This window comes from Balaenoptera borealis, assembly GCF_965194805.1.
Source record: "Balaenoptera borealis genome assembly, chromosome: 7".
NCBI classification, from domain to species: Eukaryota; Metazoa; Chordata; class Mammalia; order Artiodactyla; family Balaenopteridae; genus Balaenoptera; species Balaenoptera borealis.
Genome location: NC_138864.1, coordinates 84,657,096 through 84,678,513, shown reverse-complemented (window position 1 = coordinate 84,678,513; position 21,418 = coordinate 84,657,096). Strand labels below are relative to the sequence as shown.

General features: G+C 40.7%; 1 protein-coding gene across 1 annotated transcript in view; it reads right to left on the bottom strand.

Annotated features, from left to right (window-relative positions):
- Positions 1 to 329: 329 nt before the first annotated feature.
- Positions 330 to 21,418, bottom strand: part of ITPRID1 (ITPR interacting domain containing 1) — a 117,606-nt gene continuing 96,517 nt past the window's right edge. Inside the window, 11 exon segments of the mRNA XM_082399498.1 lie at positions 330 to 11,483; positions 11,944 to 12,055; positions 12,827 to 12,947; positions 17,545 to 17,860; positions 18,191 to 18,196; positions 18,199 to 18,480; positions 18,484 to 18,579; positions 18,581 to 18,809; positions 18,811 to 18,836; positions 18,840 to 19,181; positions 19,575 to 19,632. Coding sequence (XP_082255624.1) covers positions 11,235 to 11,483; positions 11,944 to 12,055; positions 12,827 to 12,947; positions 17,545 to 17,860; positions 18,191 to 18,196; positions 18,199 to 18,480; positions 18,484 to 18,579; positions 18,581 to 18,809; positions 18,811 to 18,836; positions 18,840 to 19,181; positions 19,575 to 19,632 — 1,837 coding nt within the window. The 3' untranslated portion in view covers positions 330 to 11,234.

Genomic DNA, 21,418 nt, shown 5'->3' with positions numbered 1-21,418 from the left:
TTGAAGCACTTTTGTAAAATGCCAGTGCCCAGGCCCCATCCTATACCAATTATATAAAAATTTTTGTGGGGACTTCCCTGGCAGTCCAGTGGTTAAGCCTCTGCACTTCCACTGTAGGGGATGCGTGTTCGATCCCTGGTCAGTGAACTAAGATCCCACATGCTGATTGGTGCGGCCAAAAAAAAAAAAAAATTCTGTGTTTTTTCCTAGGCAATGGCAACTTTTTGAAAATTCTTAGGTTATTTTAATAGGCCTCCAGATTTGAGAATCACTGACCTAGATGAGTTACTATAATCTGAAAATCTCATATAGGCATGGGATTCAAAAGTAAAGGAAACCTGTCCATATGAAATCCTGATTTAAAGGAGGCCCTTGGGAGGAAGTAGCTTTACAATAAGGTAATGAATTCCATGTGCTGGTGAAGCAAGCAGGGGCCTAGGGTAGAGGAGAAATCTTTGAGGTGGATTATATAATTTGGATCCAGGTTTGTGATTCTCCAACCAAGAGGCAACTCCTCTAATTTAAAAGGAGATGAAACCCTGAAGTAAGAGGAAGAACACTGTTACTTGGGTTGCATTACCCTCATTAAAGACTTGCCGTGTTGTCCTAATATTTTTTTCTCAATTTCCCCGCTGTCTGGTACAAATGATGATCCCAGGCCCAGAAACCCTGCTGTTAATAGGGAATTTTTGAAAAGTATAAATAAATAACATAGACAGGTTGTTAGCTATATGTTTTTTCCTCCCCAAACCAAAAATTCCTTGACGGATTGGACTGTGTCTCATCTTTGTTTATCCAATGTTTATTAGTGTTGATATATTGATTAGTTAATTAGCTAATTACTTTTCTTGTCTATTCACTCATCAACTTCTTTTATGAACTGATATCATGCCAGGCAGTGTTTTAGACCTGGAGATAAGATATGGAAAGGTGACAGACAAGTCTCTTCCTTATGAAGCTTACATTCTAATAAGGGAGATAGCCACTAAACAAATAAAGTAATAAAAATCCAGGTAATAAATGCCATGAAGAAAACAAAGAGGATAAGTGGATAGAGAATATACAGAGATGTGTGTAGGAAGAAGCTCTATTTTGGGTAGGGTTGTCATGGGAAAACTTTCTGTAGAGTTTGCATTTGAGCAGAGATTTAAATGAGAAGGTACCAGCCATATGAATGTATGGGGAAAGCGGACTAGCAAATGCAAAGAGGGAACAGCAAGGGAAATGCCCTTGAAGTGAGAATGACCTTAATGTGTTCAGGAATTAGCAAAAAGATCCATGAAGTTGGATCATAGTGAGAGAGGCAGAGAGTGGTATGAAATGAGGTCATAAAGGTATGCAGGGCTGGGTCATGTAGAGCTTTGTAGATATTGGTAAGGAGTTAGGGATTTAATTATAAATATACTGAAAGCCACTGGAGATTGTTATGCAGAGAAGCAATCCATCTGATTTATGTTTTTAAAAGACGACTCTGGTTATTCGATGGTAAGTGGATAACTTCAAGAAGGAATTAGATATTATTATGATGTTCCATTATGAGAATAAATGTCTTGGTTAGGTGAGGTAAATTGAGTGTTCCAAGACCCAGAATGGAAAAATATTCCATTCAACCATATCTCTTGGATACCATCATGATCTAAAAGGTCTCAATTAGTCTCTTTGAAAGGAAAAGTTCCTTTGAGAGACAATTCCTGTTGGATGATGTCCCATGTTATTGGCAAGAGTTTATAAAACATCTTTCCTTCAAACCATCTCAGACATGGTAATCCAGGAGGATTCAGGTACTGCATCTTAATTGATGTCATCATAAACAGTTGCATCTGGTTGCTGCAGAGCCAGACACATGAGTCTTTATTCCATACCTATGGTAACTGGAACATCATTTTCTATTATGTTCTATTTTGTTCTGACAGACAAATGATTAATTAGCACAATCAGCATCTCTCCTTGAAAAGGGCCATGGATCAGCGTGTTCCCCTCCATCATGTCATTGAATCAGGGCCCACACACCTGTTTCCACTTCCTTTAAACAAACACCTGTCCAATAACCAACACAAAGCAATATTAAATCTCAACCTGCCTTGTGCATAAGTACATCTTTCAACTTGACCTAATCAATGCTGAAAGCTAGGAAAACATGGGTCTCAGAGAAGACTGCTGCCTGATCCTCACATGTAATCAGAGCGTCTGCAGCTCTGGCCCCACTCATGACTACTTTGCGGAGTGATTCTGAAATCAGACCAGCCTAGGATCATACCTGGTTTTCCAGTTGTGTGACACTGAGCGATTCAGTTAACCCCTGTTAAGTCTCTATTTCCTCATCTTTAAAATGGGGTTAATGACGTTTATCACAAATGTCTGTCGTTTTTCTATATGTAAGTCATGCAAGTAAAAGGCTTAGCACAGTATTTAGCACATAGTAAAGCAAGTGTTAGCATTTTTTACTATAATAAGATAATATTAAAAACAATTAGGTTGAAAAATTTCAGTTCTGGTTAAGATAGGGTAAATGCATGCCACCTTCTCTTTTCCACTGATTACAACTAAAAGTCCTGGACAGAATATATGAAGCAACTATCTGAGGACTCTGAAAAGTATACAACAGCAAGTTAACTGGGGAGGAGAAAAAAGCCACAAAGAGCAACACCTATGAAGATGAGTTCCTGCTTCTTCTTTCCTCCCATACTTACAGGCATAGATTCTAGGACTGCTTGAATCTTGAGACTGTACAACAGGTGCTAACAGAAAAAGTTGCATGAAAAGTCCTCTCTCTTGGGCCAGAGGGCTGGGAATGGGGCCCCTGGGAAAGAAAGATTTTTTTACCCCTCTAAGCCCTACTTCAGTAATGAGGTGGCATTCCCATGGCAGTGGGAATTGCAGCAGCAGTGGAGGTGCCATCATGGGTAGCAGCTACAGCAGCAGGATTTCTGCAGGCTCCTTTCTCTTGCTACTTTGCCCTGAGGTAGATCCAGTTTCAGGAAGTTCATTATAGTACATGGATGATAAAACCATGGTTTTCTAGGCAGAGCCATGAAAAGGAGTCCATAGGAGTCAGAGAATGTGGGGGGGATTCATAAGGAGGAGGTAGCAGGAGAAAGGGACCCTTTAAACCTGCGTGTAACGTATTGGGCTCATCATGAGTTGTGCATGTATAGAACTTGATCATAAGCAACATAGCAAAGCCTTTGAGAACTAAACTACAGTGTAGACCACCACCCTGGTCTCAGACTGAACCTGGATGGTACATGCACAGGTAGGCTGGATAGTACAGAAAGGCTATGAAAACTGAATTGACAATAGAGCTACAGCCTGCAGGTGGGTCAGGACTGTGGTCTGAACCTAACTAGGTTAACTGCCTACTAAAGAAAACAAACAAAAAATAACACGCCTCAGAAATTTTTTAACAGATCCTGTATTCTCATAGCATAATATTAAAATGTCCAGGATACAATCCAAAATTATTTGACATACCAAGCACCAGGAAAATGTTAACAATCTTCAAGGGAAAAAGTAATCAACAAACGCAAACTCCAAAATGACCCAGATGTAGGAATTATCAAATATTTAAAAACACCTTTTATAGTGAAGATTCATGCAGTAAGGGTGAACATTCTCAAAATGAACGAAAAGAAATAGAAGGTATGCCAAAGAACCAAGTGGAAACCTTTTTTAATTTTTTTTTTTTTTTTTTGTCTGTGTTGGGTCTTCGTTTCTGTGCAAGGGCTTTCTCTAGATGTGGAGAGTGGGGGCCACTCTTCATCGCGGTGCGCGGGCCTCTCACTATCGCGGCCTCTCTTGTTGCGGAGCACAGGCTCCAGACGCGCAGGCTCAGTAGTTGTGGCTCACGGGCCCAGTTGCTCCACGGCATGTGGGATCTTCCCAGACCAGGGCTCAAACCCGTGTCCCCTGCATTGGCAGGCAGATTCTCAACCACTGCACCACCAGGGAAGCCCCCAAGTGGAAACTTTTGAACTGATAGATACAATAACAGAACTAGAAAGTCCACTGGAGCACCTCAAAAGCAGAATAGAGATGAGAAAAAAAAGAACCAATGAGCTTGAAGGTCGATCAATAAAAATTATCCAATCGGGAAAACACAGAAGAAAAAAAAAATGTTTGGTAAAAAATGAACGGATCCTCAAATAACTGTGGTACAATATCATAAGTTCTTATATACTGTGATTACAGTCCAGGAAGGAGAGGAGAAATAAATTGGTGCAGAAACATATGTGAAGAAATAATGGCTAAAAAATTTCCAAATTTAGTAAAGGCCATATATTTGCAAATGCAAGTTCAGCAAACTTCAAATAGAATAAACTCAAAGAAAACCTGCTCTTACTCATCATAATCAAAGTGCAAAAAACCAAAACAAAGCAAGAAATCTTGAAAAGACCATAGAAAAACAATACATTAAAAAAGGATCAATGACCCAAATGATGGCAGATTTCTCTTCAGAAACCATGGAGACAAAACAGAAAACAAAAACAATAACAAAACACCAGTGGAATAACATTTTTTAAGTGCTGAAAGAAAAATACTGTCAATGCAGATTTTCATGCCCAGTGCAAACAGCACTCAGTAATTTAGGTCTGAGATCAGGTCTGGTACTTAAAATAATTTTTTTTTCACCAAATGTTCCTACTATGTTCTAGGTATAGTTCTCAGTACAAGTGATTCCAGAAAGATCAATACTCAGCTATGCCATCAAGAAACTTACTCTGAAGTCCAAGATAAGGTGGAAATTGAGCAGTTAAGTGCCATGTAAACACTGGAGTTAAGGATGAAGTCCATATAAGGTACTCTGGTGACACAAAGGAGGAGGTAGTTGTTTCTATTCAGGTAAAAAGAAGGAACCAGGCATAGTTTCAAGAGGAGATTATGTTTGACTTGAATATTCAAAGGTATATCCCAATGGGTAGAGAAATTAGTGCAGTATAGTAGATATTCTATAACAGGGAGAAACATGAATACAACCTGCAGTGGTTTGTTGGTATATTTGGGCAACTTTAAGTTTTTTAGTTATTATAGCACATATACCTCTGAACACTTATTTTTCACTTTCACCAAATTTCCAACTTCCAGTTCCTACAGCACATTGATTGAGGGCTGGATCCAATTCTTCTTGCACACAGAGCAATCTGATAATACTGGAGAATTAATGCTCCAGGGGCAGCTTTCAACCAATGACTGATGGGAGTTGATGAATAAATACCCCAGCTCCCATATCCCTTGGACAGGATAACTCTGAAGCACTGGGGTCTCAGATTTCCCCAGAGGAATTAAGTCCTGTTTGTCCACTCTTGTTAACTTGCTTGACAATACATATATTATTGATTTTCATCCATTCCCTCTCCTACTTCCCCACTTGCCTTAGTAGTGTTTTTAGGGATAACTTCTCAAACAAACTATTTGAACTTGTATCCTTGTTTCAGGATCTAACTCTGAGATAACTCAAACTAAAAGAGTTTCACAGATTAGGTTTCCAAGGAAGCAGATTCTGAAATGGAGATTTAGAATTTATTAAGAGGTACTCTTGTAATTAACATCTGTGAGATAAGAAAGCAGGATTGGACAGAGGGAGGAGTTGGGCTGTAGTTACAACAGAAGTCTCAGGTAACCCCATGGAGAGCTCTGAAGCTGGAGTGACTCTTGAGAGTTGTCCCAAGTTGAGGTGAGGGGGCTTGGCTTACATTCCTTCATATCAACCAGTCATTAGATGCACGTTTAATCTTAATTACCTCCTGTAACATCCTATCTCCAAATACAGTCACACTGGGGGTTAGGGCTTCAAGATATGAATTTTGGGGGATACAATTCATCTTATAATGTGTGTCTCTATGAAGAGAGTGTTATATGATGTAGTGCACTATGACTTTACATAGACATATGTATAAGTATGCCTCACCTTGAGCATAAGTGAAGAGAAATCCCTAAACCTTGTTTTATACAAAGCAAGGCAGTACTCCTTAATTTATTTCAATAAGCATTTATAGAGAACTCACTACGAGCAAGATACTGTTATCAGATGTGAAAGATACAAAAGTGAATAAGATTAAGTTAGAAGTTCTTACTGTAATTTTAAATGACTTGAATATTTTACAAAAGGACACGCAAAATATTCTTGCAAACTAAAGCTTTTCAGAATGCAGACCACTCAACCAGAAGAAAGGAAACCTATTACCTTTCTAAATTTCAAAGAGCATCCCTATTTAAATAAAGAGTTTTCAGGGGAAGCAAATGTATGATTCATTGCTCTACAGTTATTCAGATTAAATGAATAGTAGAGAGTTGTTTTCTGAAACAAAATACCAGAGCATACACATAAAGTGACCAAGTGCCAGACAAATATCCTACTCTACCACTTGTATACCCAGCTCTGAAGCCTCCACTGTGGACTGAAGAAGCAGCAGAGGGGTTGGTGGAGGTTGAGGCTGTAGAGAACAGATAAGTGGTAAGACTGGGCAGGAATGAGAGTTGAACAGGGCAGGGAACCTCCCCCTGTAACTCATCAATGTTATGCACTCATTAAAGCAATGGGAAGTTCGCAAGATTCAACAGTTTTCAACAGTTCAAGAAAACTGTCAGTGGATAATAAAAAATAAAAGTAAATTTTATTTTATTCATAGGAATTGCTAACAGAGCAATGCAGTTGACAAATGCCTACCCATTTCCATAGAAGAATACAGATGGTCCAATGTAGAAACATGTAACTTTTTTTGAATGGGTAAATACTTGGCTTTTGGGAAAGAAAGTGCTGGACACCTATTATATTACTTAAGTCCTAGAAATTATATACTTATAAAATATCCCAAAATATTTATTTTAAAAAAGAAAAATACAGATGTTCTATGACTCTGGCACACTGTCATTAGCAAATAAGCAATTACTGAATGATAATGGGAATGAAGAAAATGTAGGTGCATTTAGGAAGTAGGTGCATTTCTTTTACTTCCATTTTCCTGGTGAATGAATTCAGAGAAGGACTGGCTCTGGCTGTTAGAGTGGATTACCAACATTGGATAGCACTGAACTCTTGAAGTACCCAAATGGGAAAAGTCTTCAATTTGATTCTAATGATTAGAAATCATTCGTGACATGGAAGTCTCTTTCTTTACATAATTGGGTTAACTCAGAGAGGGAGCATCTCATACTAAACTTCTGGTCTACTAATGTTTGAAAATTAGACTATTAGAACCTGAGTCTTGGGTTAGAGAAAGGTGCTACCAATATTTTGGCTTCTGTTCACATTCTCTCATTTTCAAGAAAGACAATTTGACATCATTTCAAATAATCTACAGTCCCTACAAATTATGGCTGTTCTTTGTTGTTCAAATTAAAATTTGAAATTAGATATGCAACCCACCATCTCACAATAAAACATTTTGAAACTTTTCTTCTCAAAAAAACTTTTATCCTTTAATCTCTGCACAAATGTCCTATTTTATGACCTCTGTTATACCACAGAAATTATTTCTCAACAAGAAGAAACAGTTATATTAGACCAGATTTTCAAGTCATTAGGACATATTCTGATTTTATTTTTTCTACTTTAGCAAAATTATTTTCTTTTGAAGGAAAGATGATTCTGGACCTGCAGACAAAAATGCATATATAAGGGAATATCTGTTAAACAAAACCTAATGGGATTTTGTGGAAATGTTTTCCTGTGGACTGAAAGATGGATATCCTTATATAAATCTACATAGCCTATGCATATGCTGTGGTTCAGAGCAACCTTCAAGGTTTTATCCTTTTGTCTCAATCGTGAAACCTGGGTCTTCACTCATGCATAACGAAACCAAGGAAAATATATAACCCGAGTTTCCAAGTATTGTTTCTCAACTCAATTTTCTCTATTCACACCTTTGGCTTTGAATATTGAAATGAAATCTGGATGGGATAAAATTAGTACAGGAAGGGACCCCTGTCCTTTGATGTAAAAGAGGTTAAATTGTTCCCTTGTCAACTTCTAAATTTGAAAATGATCAGGTGGTGTGATTTTTATTTTTTTTCTTCTTTTTCATTGAAATGGAATGACTCTAACCCCGAGCTGGGTTTCACAATTAAAAGGTTTTCTATGTTATTAACTTTGTACAAATATTTATTGCAATGATCTCTGATTTCAGACATGTGGTCTGGATTTTCCTGAATAAAGTCAACTTGGATAGGTTAACTTTGAAAAAAAGAGAATGCAGCATCTTGGAACTTGAAGACAGAACAATGAGATTCCCCAGAAAATCATTCAGGGACTACAAAGGAACTCTTGCCATTATTCTTGGGCAATGGGACAAGCAGTAGTAAGCTAAGAGTTGCTAGGATGGTAGGTTCCTGAGGAGTCTTTGCGGAAGAAGTCATCTCTTTACATGAAAGCAACTCAGAACCTGCCTTTGACTGCAAGAGTCATTTGTCATTAACATAGTACAGTGCTTTTCAAACTTTTATATAGAATGAGATTTTTTTAAAGGAAAATCTCTGCTAAAGCTAAATTGATAATGCAGACAGAAGCAGCGTTACTTTGGTTGATTTGGACCTATCAGTGGGCTCCACATAAGCCCCAAGGCTTGGCAGAGCCATAATGGTGAACCACTGGCAAAACATGGAATCAGAGAGTCAACTCAATCCCTTACTAGTTGTTGGAACTTAAGCAATTTATAGTCTTTTTGAGCATGTGTGTGCACATGCATGCGTGCATGTGTGTGTATTAATTTTTGCCTCTCAGGATTGTTGTGAAGATAAGTGATAATGCACAGAAAGTGCTTAGCCCAGTACCTTGCATGTAAGTAAATATTCAAAAATGGCCACTACTCTTATTATCATCATCATCATCATCATCATTATAATGAGCCATACTCTGTATGGAATCATACGGGAACCATGTTCCAGGCTTGCTCTAAAGGGCTATATATGCATTAAGCCTTGTAATGTACAGGTGATGACACTGAGGCTTAGAAAGGTTAAGTAGTTTATCCAACACAGATAGTGGAGTTGGATTTAAGCTTCTGGATTTAACTCTAGAGCTTGAGTCCTTAACTGCAGTGTACAGTTGCTTCTCATTAATAATACAGCACAGGACTCAGTGTGTACCTGTGGAGATCATTCTCTCCATCTTAGCTTTCTCCTATTCAAATGGGGAATACTTCCCTTAGCACTGAGAGGCTCAAATGAGGGAAAGTCTGTCGTGTCACACGCAAAAGACTTCTATTTTTATATGGCAACTTATATGGTCAGTTCCTTTTATGCAGTTTGATTATATGAAATAACAACCATCAAATCTTCATTTGCATCTGTTTTGTGTGGAAGCAACTCAGGTCAAAAACAGGTCTGAACTTTATCAACACTCCAAACTCCAAAATGGAACTTATTTAGCTTTAAGCTAGGTTCTCAGAAAAAAAAAAGTTTTCCATGTCTAATGAACAGTTTTGCTGTGGGCTGCTTTTGAGAATAAGAGATTGTCATACAAGTACTTGGCATGGGGCATTGTGTATCACACAGAAATAAAAAGATAGATACTGAGTGAGATGTGGAAGCAAGTCTTCCAGCTGAAACTATCTTGTGGAGAGTAGAAAATGCTGGACGGGAATTCTGGAGAGAGCTGGGAACTGGGCTTCTAGAGTGAGTGTGTATATTGAGAAAGATGGTGTGGAGAGAGAAAAAGAAGAGAATTGAGGACAGAAGAGGGATGTCCACACTCCAAGGAAGTATAGTCAACAGAGGAAACTGCAGGGTGGTCTGAAGGGTGGGAGGGCTCCCATGAAGCCAAAGGGTTTCCGAAGAGCAAGGAGGATGAAGAAGGGAAATAAGCTATGAGATGGGTTCTAGTAATGGGTAGTTTCAAAAGAAATAGCTTCTTAGTTTCCTTGCTGGAAAGTAACCATCACTGGCCCATCTTATATAAATTATGCACTTCCCTCAAGGAGTTACTTTTCCATGAAGTTTTTCTGACTGTTCCATTCTTCATGCATTCCCCCCTCCTGAGAAATCCTGTAGCACTTAGAGACCGCCCGTGCACTCAGCCCTGGTGTACACCACCCCGCATTTCACTGGCAAATGGGGGTGGAGGGCTCACAAGCCTACCCAGCTGGATGGAAGCAACTTGACAGCTTTGCTTCTCCCTTCAGGGATTACACCAACTGCCTTGTAACGGGAGCTCCTGCACAGCTGTAAGCCCCCAGTGGTACCTTCTCCACAAGGCAGTCAGCGTGATTTTTAAATGTAAAGCAGATCACAGGACAACCCTGCTTAAAACCTACAATGGCTTTCCGTCACACTTGGGAAAAACTTAGGCTCTCGGACTCCAGCCTACAGTTATCCCAAAGCCCCACCTCTCAGACTTCCACTCCCCCATCACTCACCCACGCAGCAATGCTGGCTGTTTCTGTCTCAGAGCCTTTACACTTCCCATTCCTTCTGCTTTAAATGTTCTTTCCCCAGAATTTCACATGGCTTCCTCTTCCTCACCATTCGCGTCTCACCCAAATAGCTTCCTTTCGCAAGGCCGACCACTCTGATGAATGTGGTAAGCTTTTCACCCCACATCACTCTCTACAGTATCATCACACGGTCTTCGCCATGGTGAGGAACTGACGTGATCTTATTTACTTGTTTGTTGGTGCGGTGGTTGTTTCTCACTCTTCATCCGAAGCTTTGTGAGTAGGAGTTCTGTCTCGTTCACAGCTCTGTCTCCAGCACAAGAGGAGCTGCTGACACCTAGTGGGTGCTTCTTCAATAAGTCTGGCTTGACGACCAACTCAAGGCTTTTGGACAGTCTGCTACCTCTGAGGCCTGGATCTTCCTTCCTCCTTCAGGCCCTTCTGATACCCTGATCTAAATCAGACTCCCTGTTATTCTCTCTTTCATAAAACCCTGTTATTTCCTTCAAAGCCCTTTTCACAGTTTTCAAATTCATACCTATTTATGTGTTTACATTCTGTCTCCCCCAACAGACTGTAAGTTTCAGCAGGGCAAAGACTGTACACCATATATACCTTGAGGGATATATATTATATACATCTTGGCCACTGCACCCTATGCCTGGCACATAGTAGGTGCTCACTTATTCTGTATCGAATGAGTATTAAAATATTCCTCCCAGGTTTAACCATAGAGTAGAATATTAAAAAAAATAGCTGAGGAAGGATTGATACATACTTCTCCTTAGGGAAAAATTAGATATTCTTGCTCTGGCTAGAATGTGCTTTTACATTTTGTAGAAAGGTCAACAAACCTGCCCTGACCTAGAGGAAGACATCTGTATCCTTTTCTCCAATAGGACAATTTGACAGAGAGGCTGGATCTGATTCTGCCCAGGCTGGAGGAGACATCCTGGTGCTACTCCCCAAGGTGGATGGAGGAAAGGCAGCCCCAGGGGCCATGGAGGGGTGGATCTTAGCACATGAAGTCTGGCCATTCTTTTCTTTGGTCCAGTTATACTGATGCAGATTTGTGTAGTGTTCAGGTGGTTCCCCTGTGAGAAGCTCAAGCTGCTAAAAGGAAAACAAGGACAAAAAGTGTGGACAAGTTCCCATATTTACACCAAGCAGCTAACTCAGACTTGTGGGAAAGGCACTGATGGGTGTGAGTTCTCTAGACTGGGCTCTGTGCGATGGCAACAGATGCTGGCAGTGACTTAGCCCATATTAGGTCAAAAGCTGTGTTTCTTGTTCTCATTCTGAAAATGGGCTACTAATAATTATCTCTTGTTTACAGGGCAGAGGAAAAGATGGGCACGAGGGTTAGGTGACCCAAGTTCTAGTCCTGAATCACCATCAGCTAGCTGTGTGGCCTTGAGCAAACCAATGTGCTTTTCTGGGCTTCAATTTCTTTATACTTAAAATGATACCTAATCTTAGAATCTGGAATGACTGTACAATCAGGTTTCTCACTTAACGCACCCCTGCTACGATGGGCAGGATCTAGTGAAACCCCACACCCCATCGCCAGTACCAATAGCATTCCTTCTCGAATTTGCTGAGCCTGGTCTCCTAGTTGAAACTCTAGCTCCTCCAACTCCTGCTGCAGGGCTTCGCGTAAAGTTTGCAGTTGTTCAGCCTCCTCCCTGCAGATAAATAATAGAAAACCACCAAATTTCACAAGCACCTCCAGGTGCAATCTTCCATTGTCCCTCTCAAAATGTAGGTCACTCCTTTGACGGGTCTTAAAAGAGAAAGTCACCATCTTTATATGTATCAGTTGCAGGCATAGGTTTATTACGAGGGCAGGTTTCCTTTTTTCTTTTTTTTTTAAACAACTCTGTTGCAGAATAATTTACATACCATAAAGTTTACCTATTCTAAGAGTACAATTCAATGATTGTTAGTAAATCTGCCAAGTGTGTAACTACCACCGCCATTCAGTTTTGGAACACTTCCATCTCACCAGTAAGAAACCTTGTGCTCCTTTATAAATTAATCCCGATTCCTACTCCCAGCCCCAGGCAATGACTAATCCACTTTTGGGACAAATACTTTTAATCTATGTGAAAATAGTGCAGATTTCCAAAACTCTAACAACCCCCAATGTCCGCATTTGCGTGAGCCCCATTCACATTGATTAAAGATATCCTGCTGGCGAGACCCCTCTTCCCAGCAGCTGCCAATTTTCTGACCTCAAATAGCCCTGGCCTTGAAGAATAAGTGTTGCTATCCAGCAAATGGCTCTCACAGACTCCCACTGAGAAAGTAAGAATGGGAACAGGAAAGCAAAGGGAAAGTTGGCCAATTTCTCATTAGCCCTGCTCCCTGGTGCTCATCTGTCCTGCCCTGATTACCTTTTCTTGCTCCAGGTGTGTGGGCTGGTACTTGCTTGTATGGCTCCCTTAGATAATTATCTTTTCTCCTCTGACATGTCCCTGGAAAAGGGTGCCTGTTGTTCTCTAAGGTGCTGCTCAATTTCTTCTAAATGCTTCCGGAAACTCTGGCATACCGTCTTCATTGTTTCCATCTCATGGACTGTTCACTGAGAACAATTAGAAAGAGCTGAGAAGGAAGGTCTTTCTGAATCACTGCAAGAGTTCACCACAGTGGCACCTGCCTTCCCACCCAGGCTTCCCTGTTCGCAACGCAGCCCTGCGGCTAATGTGTCAGAAAGAGAATAGGGAAAGCCCAGCCTTTGGCTTCGTCAAGCAACTAGAGGCAGTATGTGGCTGGGACAGGAGGACAGCCATTGTTGGATGGCCCTTGGCGACATTATGTCCCAGAGACAAGAAAGGCGCTCTGGAAGACTAGGGGGAGGTAGGGTGCAAGGATGTAGACAGGAGAGGAGGAGGGAAGGGCTAGAATAGTGCGAGCCTGTGCTTAGAATTGTTGAGTTTTGTTTAATCTTGTTTAACTTTGGTGCTGAGTACTGCCTCACTCTGAATCTCAACAACACTGAACACGTTTGTTCGGATGGTATGTGTTTGATTAGAGAAAGGCTGCTTAGAATCATTTTTATTAGTCTTGGCTTTGCTTAACCGCAGTCTCTGGTGGTTGAAATCTGTAGGATCAGCCCCACCAGTGAACAAGCCCATTCAGAGTGAGGTAGGCATAGATTAGGCATCCCATCCTCCACGGACTGGAATCTCAAACTGAACTCTCTGTCCTCCCAATCCTGCTTCCCATTGTTCCTGATGTGAATCATTCTTTAAATCTTACTTTCTCTGTACGACAATGCTGTTGCCTTGGTTTCCTTATTTAAATATCTTCTTGCAGCCACCAAGCCTGGTCTATTTGTCAGGCACTCTGCTGGTTTGCTGAGTTCTTACCAGCTATCCTCTTTGTTTTCTAGCCCTGGTTGGATCATGCTTTGAATAGATCCATGATCCAGAACCCCAGAATCTCTACCCATCTGACTTTGAGTGATATTAATGCTAGCTGGACCCTAATGCTAGATCTACCGGGTCCTCCATTTTAAACCCCTCCCTGATGAGTGTGTAGTGTCTGGTCGTTGCCTACTCACTATCTCTCCCTCCTGTATTCATAATAACAGAATTCTAATATCTTAGGGGCACTGAGCATCTAACTAAAACCCTACATTTCCTAGTATCCCTTGCTGATAGGATGGCAATGAGATGGAAGTGGAGATGGTGGAGTGGGGCTTCTGGGAAATGCTTTAAAGGAAAAATTTCAATGGCAGGCCACTTTTAACCTTTTTTTCTTCTTCCTCATTCAGTGGAGACCAATCTTTCAGCTATGTTAATTCCTCCCACCCCTTTTTCTAGGAAGTCCCAGATTTCTTACCTTTCACCCCCAAACCACATGGCCATGCTCTTAGCAACCAGATGACTATTTTTACTGGTATTGTCATAATGGAAATACTGTCCTAAGAGTGATATTTTGATATTGAAACGCTCCATCATTTTGCTTTGAGAGTTCGGTTTTGATGCTATCCTCATTTTTATACATGAACAACATTTTACAGAGCAAAACTCTCCAATTATTGTTGCTTCGGTGTAAGTGCATTTGAACCAGTTAGAGGAGTATTTGAAGGTTATTGATGTCGGCAAGAGTGCTTGAAAGGTGACTACAGTTATGGTTCTTAAAACTAGAAAAGATCATACAGACCATGGAGGACTTCTTTTTATAGATAAGTGTTCTGACACAAATAGTTAACTAACTTGTCGGAGATCAAAATATGGTAGATTTCAAACCCAATTCTCCTGATTCATTTCTTTTCTTCTCAAGATCTAGCTGAGTCACAGCGGGGAATACAGTGTAGCTAGTCATACGGAGAAGTTATTTGTCCCTAAGGAATGAGCCGATTGGTCTTAGTAGATTCTTACAAGGTGACCAAGTTCTAGGGACAGTGAGGGCAGGGCCATGAAAATATGGTGCTCAAGTAGGCTGAACGTTATAAACATTGAATTTTATGCTTCATCTAGATATTTTGGGGTAACCCTTTGTGATTGGAAGGCATGAGGGCTGGGATTTAGGAATAACTGACAGTGTATAGCTCCCTGTGAAGGGAGCGATGTGGAAGATTCTGATATGCTGCCATCTCCCGGTCATTTGGAAACACTGAAACTATCAATACATTTCTGCTTTAGAACAGATACAGAAGTTTCAGAAAAAAGGAAACCTTAGGCAAGCAAACAAAAACGGAGACTGTTCTGAACTCTTTTTTTTCCAATATAAGGGCTAGGTTATAACTCAAATACAATGCAAGGTCTACTCTACTGACCCAACCTGGGCCTTAAAACAAACTTTATCTTCAACAGTAAGAGCAACAATATTGACCCTTCACTTTTGAATTGGCTCATATTACTTTTTAAAATTTGTATGATTTTCTTTTTCTTTGAATCTAAATCATAAACATTATAGATGGATCTTCTAATATCCAAAACTCTTATTTCATATACATCTCATTTTCTTTTCTGGAAAGATTTTATTTCGAATTAACAAATTATTGTGAAGAAATCACTTATTTATAAGAAATTAATCATATCAGCAAACCATTATCATAGATAACCCACGAGAGCACACCCTCTCTGTGACTTTCTTCTGAAGTTTTAAACACAGTTTTGGTTTTTTATACTTTATTATTTTAAACAAAATATAAAACCAAATATGGTTTAATTTATATTTCCTTATAAAATTTATCTTAAAAATGTAAATTAGAAATATAATATTTTTTTCAGGATATGTTAGATCAATAATCTGGTTTTCAACATGGAAATTGGAGTACCTAACTGTAGGATTTAATATTTTTCCCCTTATAGCCTCTTAAAATGTCACCTTCTCCAGCTGTCTTTCATCCCTAACATTTTCCTACATGAACTATATATATGGTCAAGTAAATGTTTATTCCCTTAGAGCTGAGTTTTTCAACTTTGACATTGTTGACATTTTAGGTCAGATAATCCTTTGTTGTGAGGGGATGTCCTATGTATTGTAGGATGTTTAGCACCATCTCTGACCTCCACCCACTAAATGCCAGTAGCACCTACCCCAGTTATGACAACCGAACATGTCTCCAAACATTGCCAAATGTCACCACGGGTGGGGTAAAATTATCCCCAATTGAAAACCACTGCATTTACAATCTCTCAACTAACATCAATGATGATGATGACTCCTACTATTCTCCAGGATTTGAACCCTGGTCTTTTTACTCCAAAGGACCCCAGCTATACATTAGCTTTTGTTCTTTTCTCCCACTGAAACTTAGCAGAATATTATACCTAGAATTGATCTCAACACCTTCTTTTACTAGTTCAACCCTTATTTTATCTTTCATATAATCGCTTTCTATATTTATATTACATTTATATAGATTTCTATATCTTGAAGGACCATGTAGTAATTTACCTTATCTTTCAAATAATCACTTTCTCATGTTACTATTACACTTAAATAGATTCAGATATTTTAAAGTTGGACACATCTTTGGAGTGGATTGTCCAAGAATTTGGTGTCAGCTAAGTTTGAATGTGACTCTGGACTTAGGAGTTGTGGGATGTTGGAAAATTAAACTCTCTCAGTTCTTGCTTCCTCGTCTGTAAAAGAGGGAGGACTTGGCACATTTATGGCATGGATGAAAATGGGGGTTATTTGGCACAGCATAAATAAAGTGCTTGGTATAGCACTCAGTAAGTATTTGTGGAATTAACAGAATGGGAAGGTAACACAGAAGGCACCAAATAGGCACCCAGGAAATTATAGTTGCCCTTCATTCTCCTTTGAACAGCTATAGTCCTACGTTATATGTGCTACCTCGTTTTCCCACCCTGTCTATACATGTAGTTTCATGTTTAATACTCTTAATTTTTTAAATCAATGGCTAGCTTTGATAGCCTACATTATTTCTGACCTTGAGAATTGCTGAAGAGGGTTCATTGGAAGGACTCACTAAATGCTTGTGTATTTACCAGGAGCTGAACAGGGTTGGGGGTCCTTCAGTCCTCAGTAACCTCAATGTTCACTTTTAAACAAGCTTAGCAAAGGAAGACCAAAAGTTCCTCTATTTGACATGAGAAGTCTTATATTTAAGACCTGAACAATAATAAAATAGTAACAAAAATTGTAACCACACAATGAGCATTTTCTAGGGCTTTCTATGTGCCGGGCACTGTGCTGAGCGTCTGAGTGTGTTGAGTGCCTTGCAAGTTTTCTCTCATTTAATCTGAAAACGATGCTGCATCGATGACATGAATAGTCTCCCTATTTTACAAAACAGGAACTAGGCTCAGAGAGATGAAATGGCTTGTGCGAGATTATACAGCTAAGTGAATATCAGACAGAATTTTCAGTTAGACTGAACTGAAGAGGAGGTACAGATGCATTGATGCTTAGAACCTTACATATGAACGTACTGTTCTATACCCCTCTGTAAAATGGGGGTGGATAATAAAATTTGCCTTCCTTCCTTCATAAGGTGATCAGAAGTATCAAATAAGAAGAAATTTGTGAGAATATATTGTAAATAATAAAGCAGTCTACAAATATTAGTCATGATTTGAAATGGAAAGGTATGTCCCAAGAGCTCACATTCGGAAGGGAAGGCTGAACTTTACCCCTGAGGTATTTATTGTTGCTGCCTCTGCTTCCCCATCTTTGCAGAGGTAAATACTGACAGAACACAGTTCCCTCACTGTGGAGTCCTGAAGGACTTTCAAAGTCTTCAGGAACTGGGCTTCCAGATGGTTATGTGAGCATGAGCAGTGCCTACAGGCTGAAGACACAGAGCTGGGCCTTTGCCTCGCCACGTGGCAGGGGAGATGGCGGTGACAGCAGCCACCACGGTGGGCAGGCACAGCTTGGCAGGTGCCCCCTGGGTAGAGACCAGGGAAACATGTGTCTGCAGAGGCAGATATGGTGAGGGGCTGGGCCTTGTTACCTGGAGCTGAACAGCAACGCCAGGGCCTAGGCACACATGTGTTGTTAAGTCTGAACAGAAACATCATTGAACCGTCTTTTTTTTTTTTTAATTTTTATTTATTTATTTATTTATTTATTTATTTATTTACTTATTTATTTATGGCTGTGTTGGGTCTTCGTTTCTGTGCGAGGGCTTTCTCTAGTTGCGGCAAGCGGGGGCCACTCTTCATCGCGGTGCGCGGGCCTCTCACTGTCGCGGCCTCTCTTGTTGCGGAGCACAGGCTCCAGACGCGCAGGCTCAGTAGTTGTGGCTCACGGGCCCAGTTGCTCCTCCCAGACCAGGGCTCAAACCCGTGTCCCCTGCATTGGCAGGCAGATTCTCAACCACTGCGCCACCAGGGAAGCCCTCATTGAACTGTCTTGCTTCTGTTCCCAGTCCTGGTTCTGCCGTGGTAACAGGGTCACACGTAGTGCATTCTGAAGTTGCTTCTCTAGAATCCATTCCCAAGACCACAGCACTCTGAGCAGCTGTTGCCAGTTTGGAGAACATCTGGATTGTCACGGACTTGGAGCTAACAGCGTTTACCTTAGCATCTGGAGGAAGGTTTCCCATCTCAGATTCTGCCCTAGGTGGTATTTGACCCAAAGCACTACACCTTGGCCTCACTTGGGGAGTATCGCCAGCCACTTAATCTAGATGGGGAATAGACTTTCCAGATGTTTGGACAAGGTCGCCTGTGTAGGGCATGGCTTCACTGGGCTTGGGGACGTGCTGTGGGACACTTTTTTTGCATCAGTAAGGCGTTGTTAATATCAGGACAGAGTTTACCGCCTTCTGTTCCTCTTGGGGCCTCCGAGTCAACATGAAAGGACTTGTCTTGAGCACAATCAATTCCAGGTGACCTCTGAGACTCACAGTGGTGGCTTTGCACATATACTGCCCCCGCTCGCTCAGGCCTCAGGAACCCATCCTTCACTTCTGTGATGTGCATCACCATGAGACCCAGAGGGCAATCATTTGGAGGTAACCGTGCCTACAGTGGCCTAATTTTCAGTCTGGGGCACAGGCGGATGCTGCCACAGATGGCTGTTTTTCCTTGGGGGTTCTCCCCTAGGGGTGGTCTTATCAAGGGCCAGATCTTGGGTCAACAGCTCTGGGGGCCCGTCCATGGCCTCAGACTGAGACTCTTTCTCTACCACAGAGGTTGAGGCTTTTTCTTCCAAGACACTCCAGTCTTGACTTGAAAAAGATGTCCTCACTATGCTCTTGGAATCAGACTCCTGTGACTCTTGCTGACAGTCCTGGGATGACTGTAAGCTGTGGCTCTGATTCCTTGGCTTTCTATATCCATTCTCAGCAGGACTCTGGTAGCTTGACAAGCAGGATATCTGTGGGAGAAATGGGAATAAAGGCAAATGGGTCAGAAAGGTGGGGGAGGTACTAGGTTTAAGAAATGCTGTGTCTTCCTTTTTTTTTATCATTATCATTGACTTAGGAATCAGGAGACAAGGGTTACAAACTCAGGTTTGTGTAAGTTTACTCCTTTACCTGGGACCTTCTTTCTACGAGACTCAGTTTCCTTCCTTAGAAAAATCAAAAGAAAATAAAAAGGAAACGAACACTGAGCTTTCTGTACTTGTCCACTGTGACTCCATTGTCCCCCATCTCTTGGGTGCCTATGGCGTGTCTTCTAAGCATTGGTTGCACTTTCCAACTGTGGTGACGCACTTTCATCTTATCTTTCCTTCTGTTCCTATTCCGATCCTCAAGGGGCCCTCTACCTGCAGGGGTGGTGGTTCCTCCAGGAACCCGCTGCTGTCAGCCTGGCAGCTGTTTGCTCTGTCACCATGGCACCTGCAGAAAGATAAAGAGGCCTGGGGTCAGTAAAGTGAAAACAGACCGCCAGCAGGACTGGGGTCAAACACTCTTTGTGTCTGACACACTACAGATCCTCAGTAGATGTCCACTGTGTGGAAGTATAAGTGAATAAGGGAATTTCAAGGATTTTTTTCTCAGTTATAAGAGGGTCCATGTAAAATTGAGTCACTGGTTTCCTGTTACAAGGAGTAAAACATGAAACAAAGGAAGAGGAATTAACATCTCTTAAAACTAAATAACAATCTGATTGTGAGATGCATCTTCACTAAGGGGAAGAAAATCCAGAAGGAAATGCATATGCCTTAAATGCCACACTGAAAAAACAATAAACACCACAATTTATATATCTGTGTATATGTATTGCAATGGACAGAATGTTATATTCCCCTTCCACCATGCTATGTAAACATTAGGAGACCCAAAGATTCAACAGAAGGGTTGAAACTTGCTGAAGATGGACGAAACAGACTTTGCAACCTCTCACTTTTTCTATATTTGTTTTCGTGCAAGATTTGTGCCACAAGCTGTGAAGGACTCCCAGTACATCATTATTCTTTAAAATTTCCAGATAATGTCTAAGCAATTACTATTCTGGAATATAAGCTTCATATAAAACGGTTGCTCTTCCCTTTCTTATAACTCTGGAATGAAATTATACATTAGAGCACTAGAACAAAATTATAGGTTAAAGCCCATTCATTCGTATGCTGGTAGGTTCAAGTCAATCTGGTCCAAATGAAAATAAACAACCACAAACATAAAGGGTCCCTAAAAAGTAGAGAGAGTGATTTCCTCTAAAAGGGATATAGTTATTATAACTGTTACCTTTAGTTAACTGTACTTTGTAAAGCACAAAAAACCAAAAACGAACAAAAATAACCTCTGAAACTCATTTAAGTGAATTTGTGAAGAAACCAGATTGTGAAAACTTCTCTTTGATGGTGAGATCAAATGGTGGAATTGGGCATATTTCTCTCAGGAGTAGAGCCTTATTTATCTTGTGTTTTAGAAGCCAAATACATGTATCTGAATCATTTTGAGCAAGTCACCAAGAAAATGTGGTCCAATTTACAGATGGTTTCGTTTCTTCCGGAGGCTAAAAATCTTTCCTGCTTATAAACCACCTTTTTGACAACTCGATAATAAACTCTCAAAATTGGGTTTGCAAATTCTTTTTTTTAAAAAATTAATTAATTAATTAATTTTGGGCTGCATTGGGTCTTCGTTGCTGTGCGCAGGCTTTCTCTAGTTGCGGTGAGCAGGGGCTACTTTTCTTTGCGGTGCGCAGACTTATTGTGGTGGCTTCTCTTGTTTTGGAGCACGGGCTCTAGAGCGCAGGCTCAGTAGTTGTGGCACATGGGCTTAGTTGCTCTGTGGTATGTGGGATCTTCCCAGACCAGGGCTCGAATCCGTGTCCCCTGCATTGGCAGGCGAATTCTTAATCACTGCGCCACCAGGGAAGTCCCGGGTTTGCAAATTCTGACTATTCTCTTAGGGTTGTAGGAATTACATGATACAAAGGATGAGAAATCGCCTAGTCCAGGATGGCTATGATAGATGATTAAGCAAATAGACAAATACAAATGTGCATCGTTTAGCACTCCCACACCCTCACACCTAATATGTAATATGAAGGTTGGCATGACTTAGGGGAAGATGATATGGCCTCTGGCAAGAGTAATGGACTTAGTACCTGCACCCCCAGGCCAACCCACCCCAGTTCCTGAAACTATCAAGGCCAAGACAG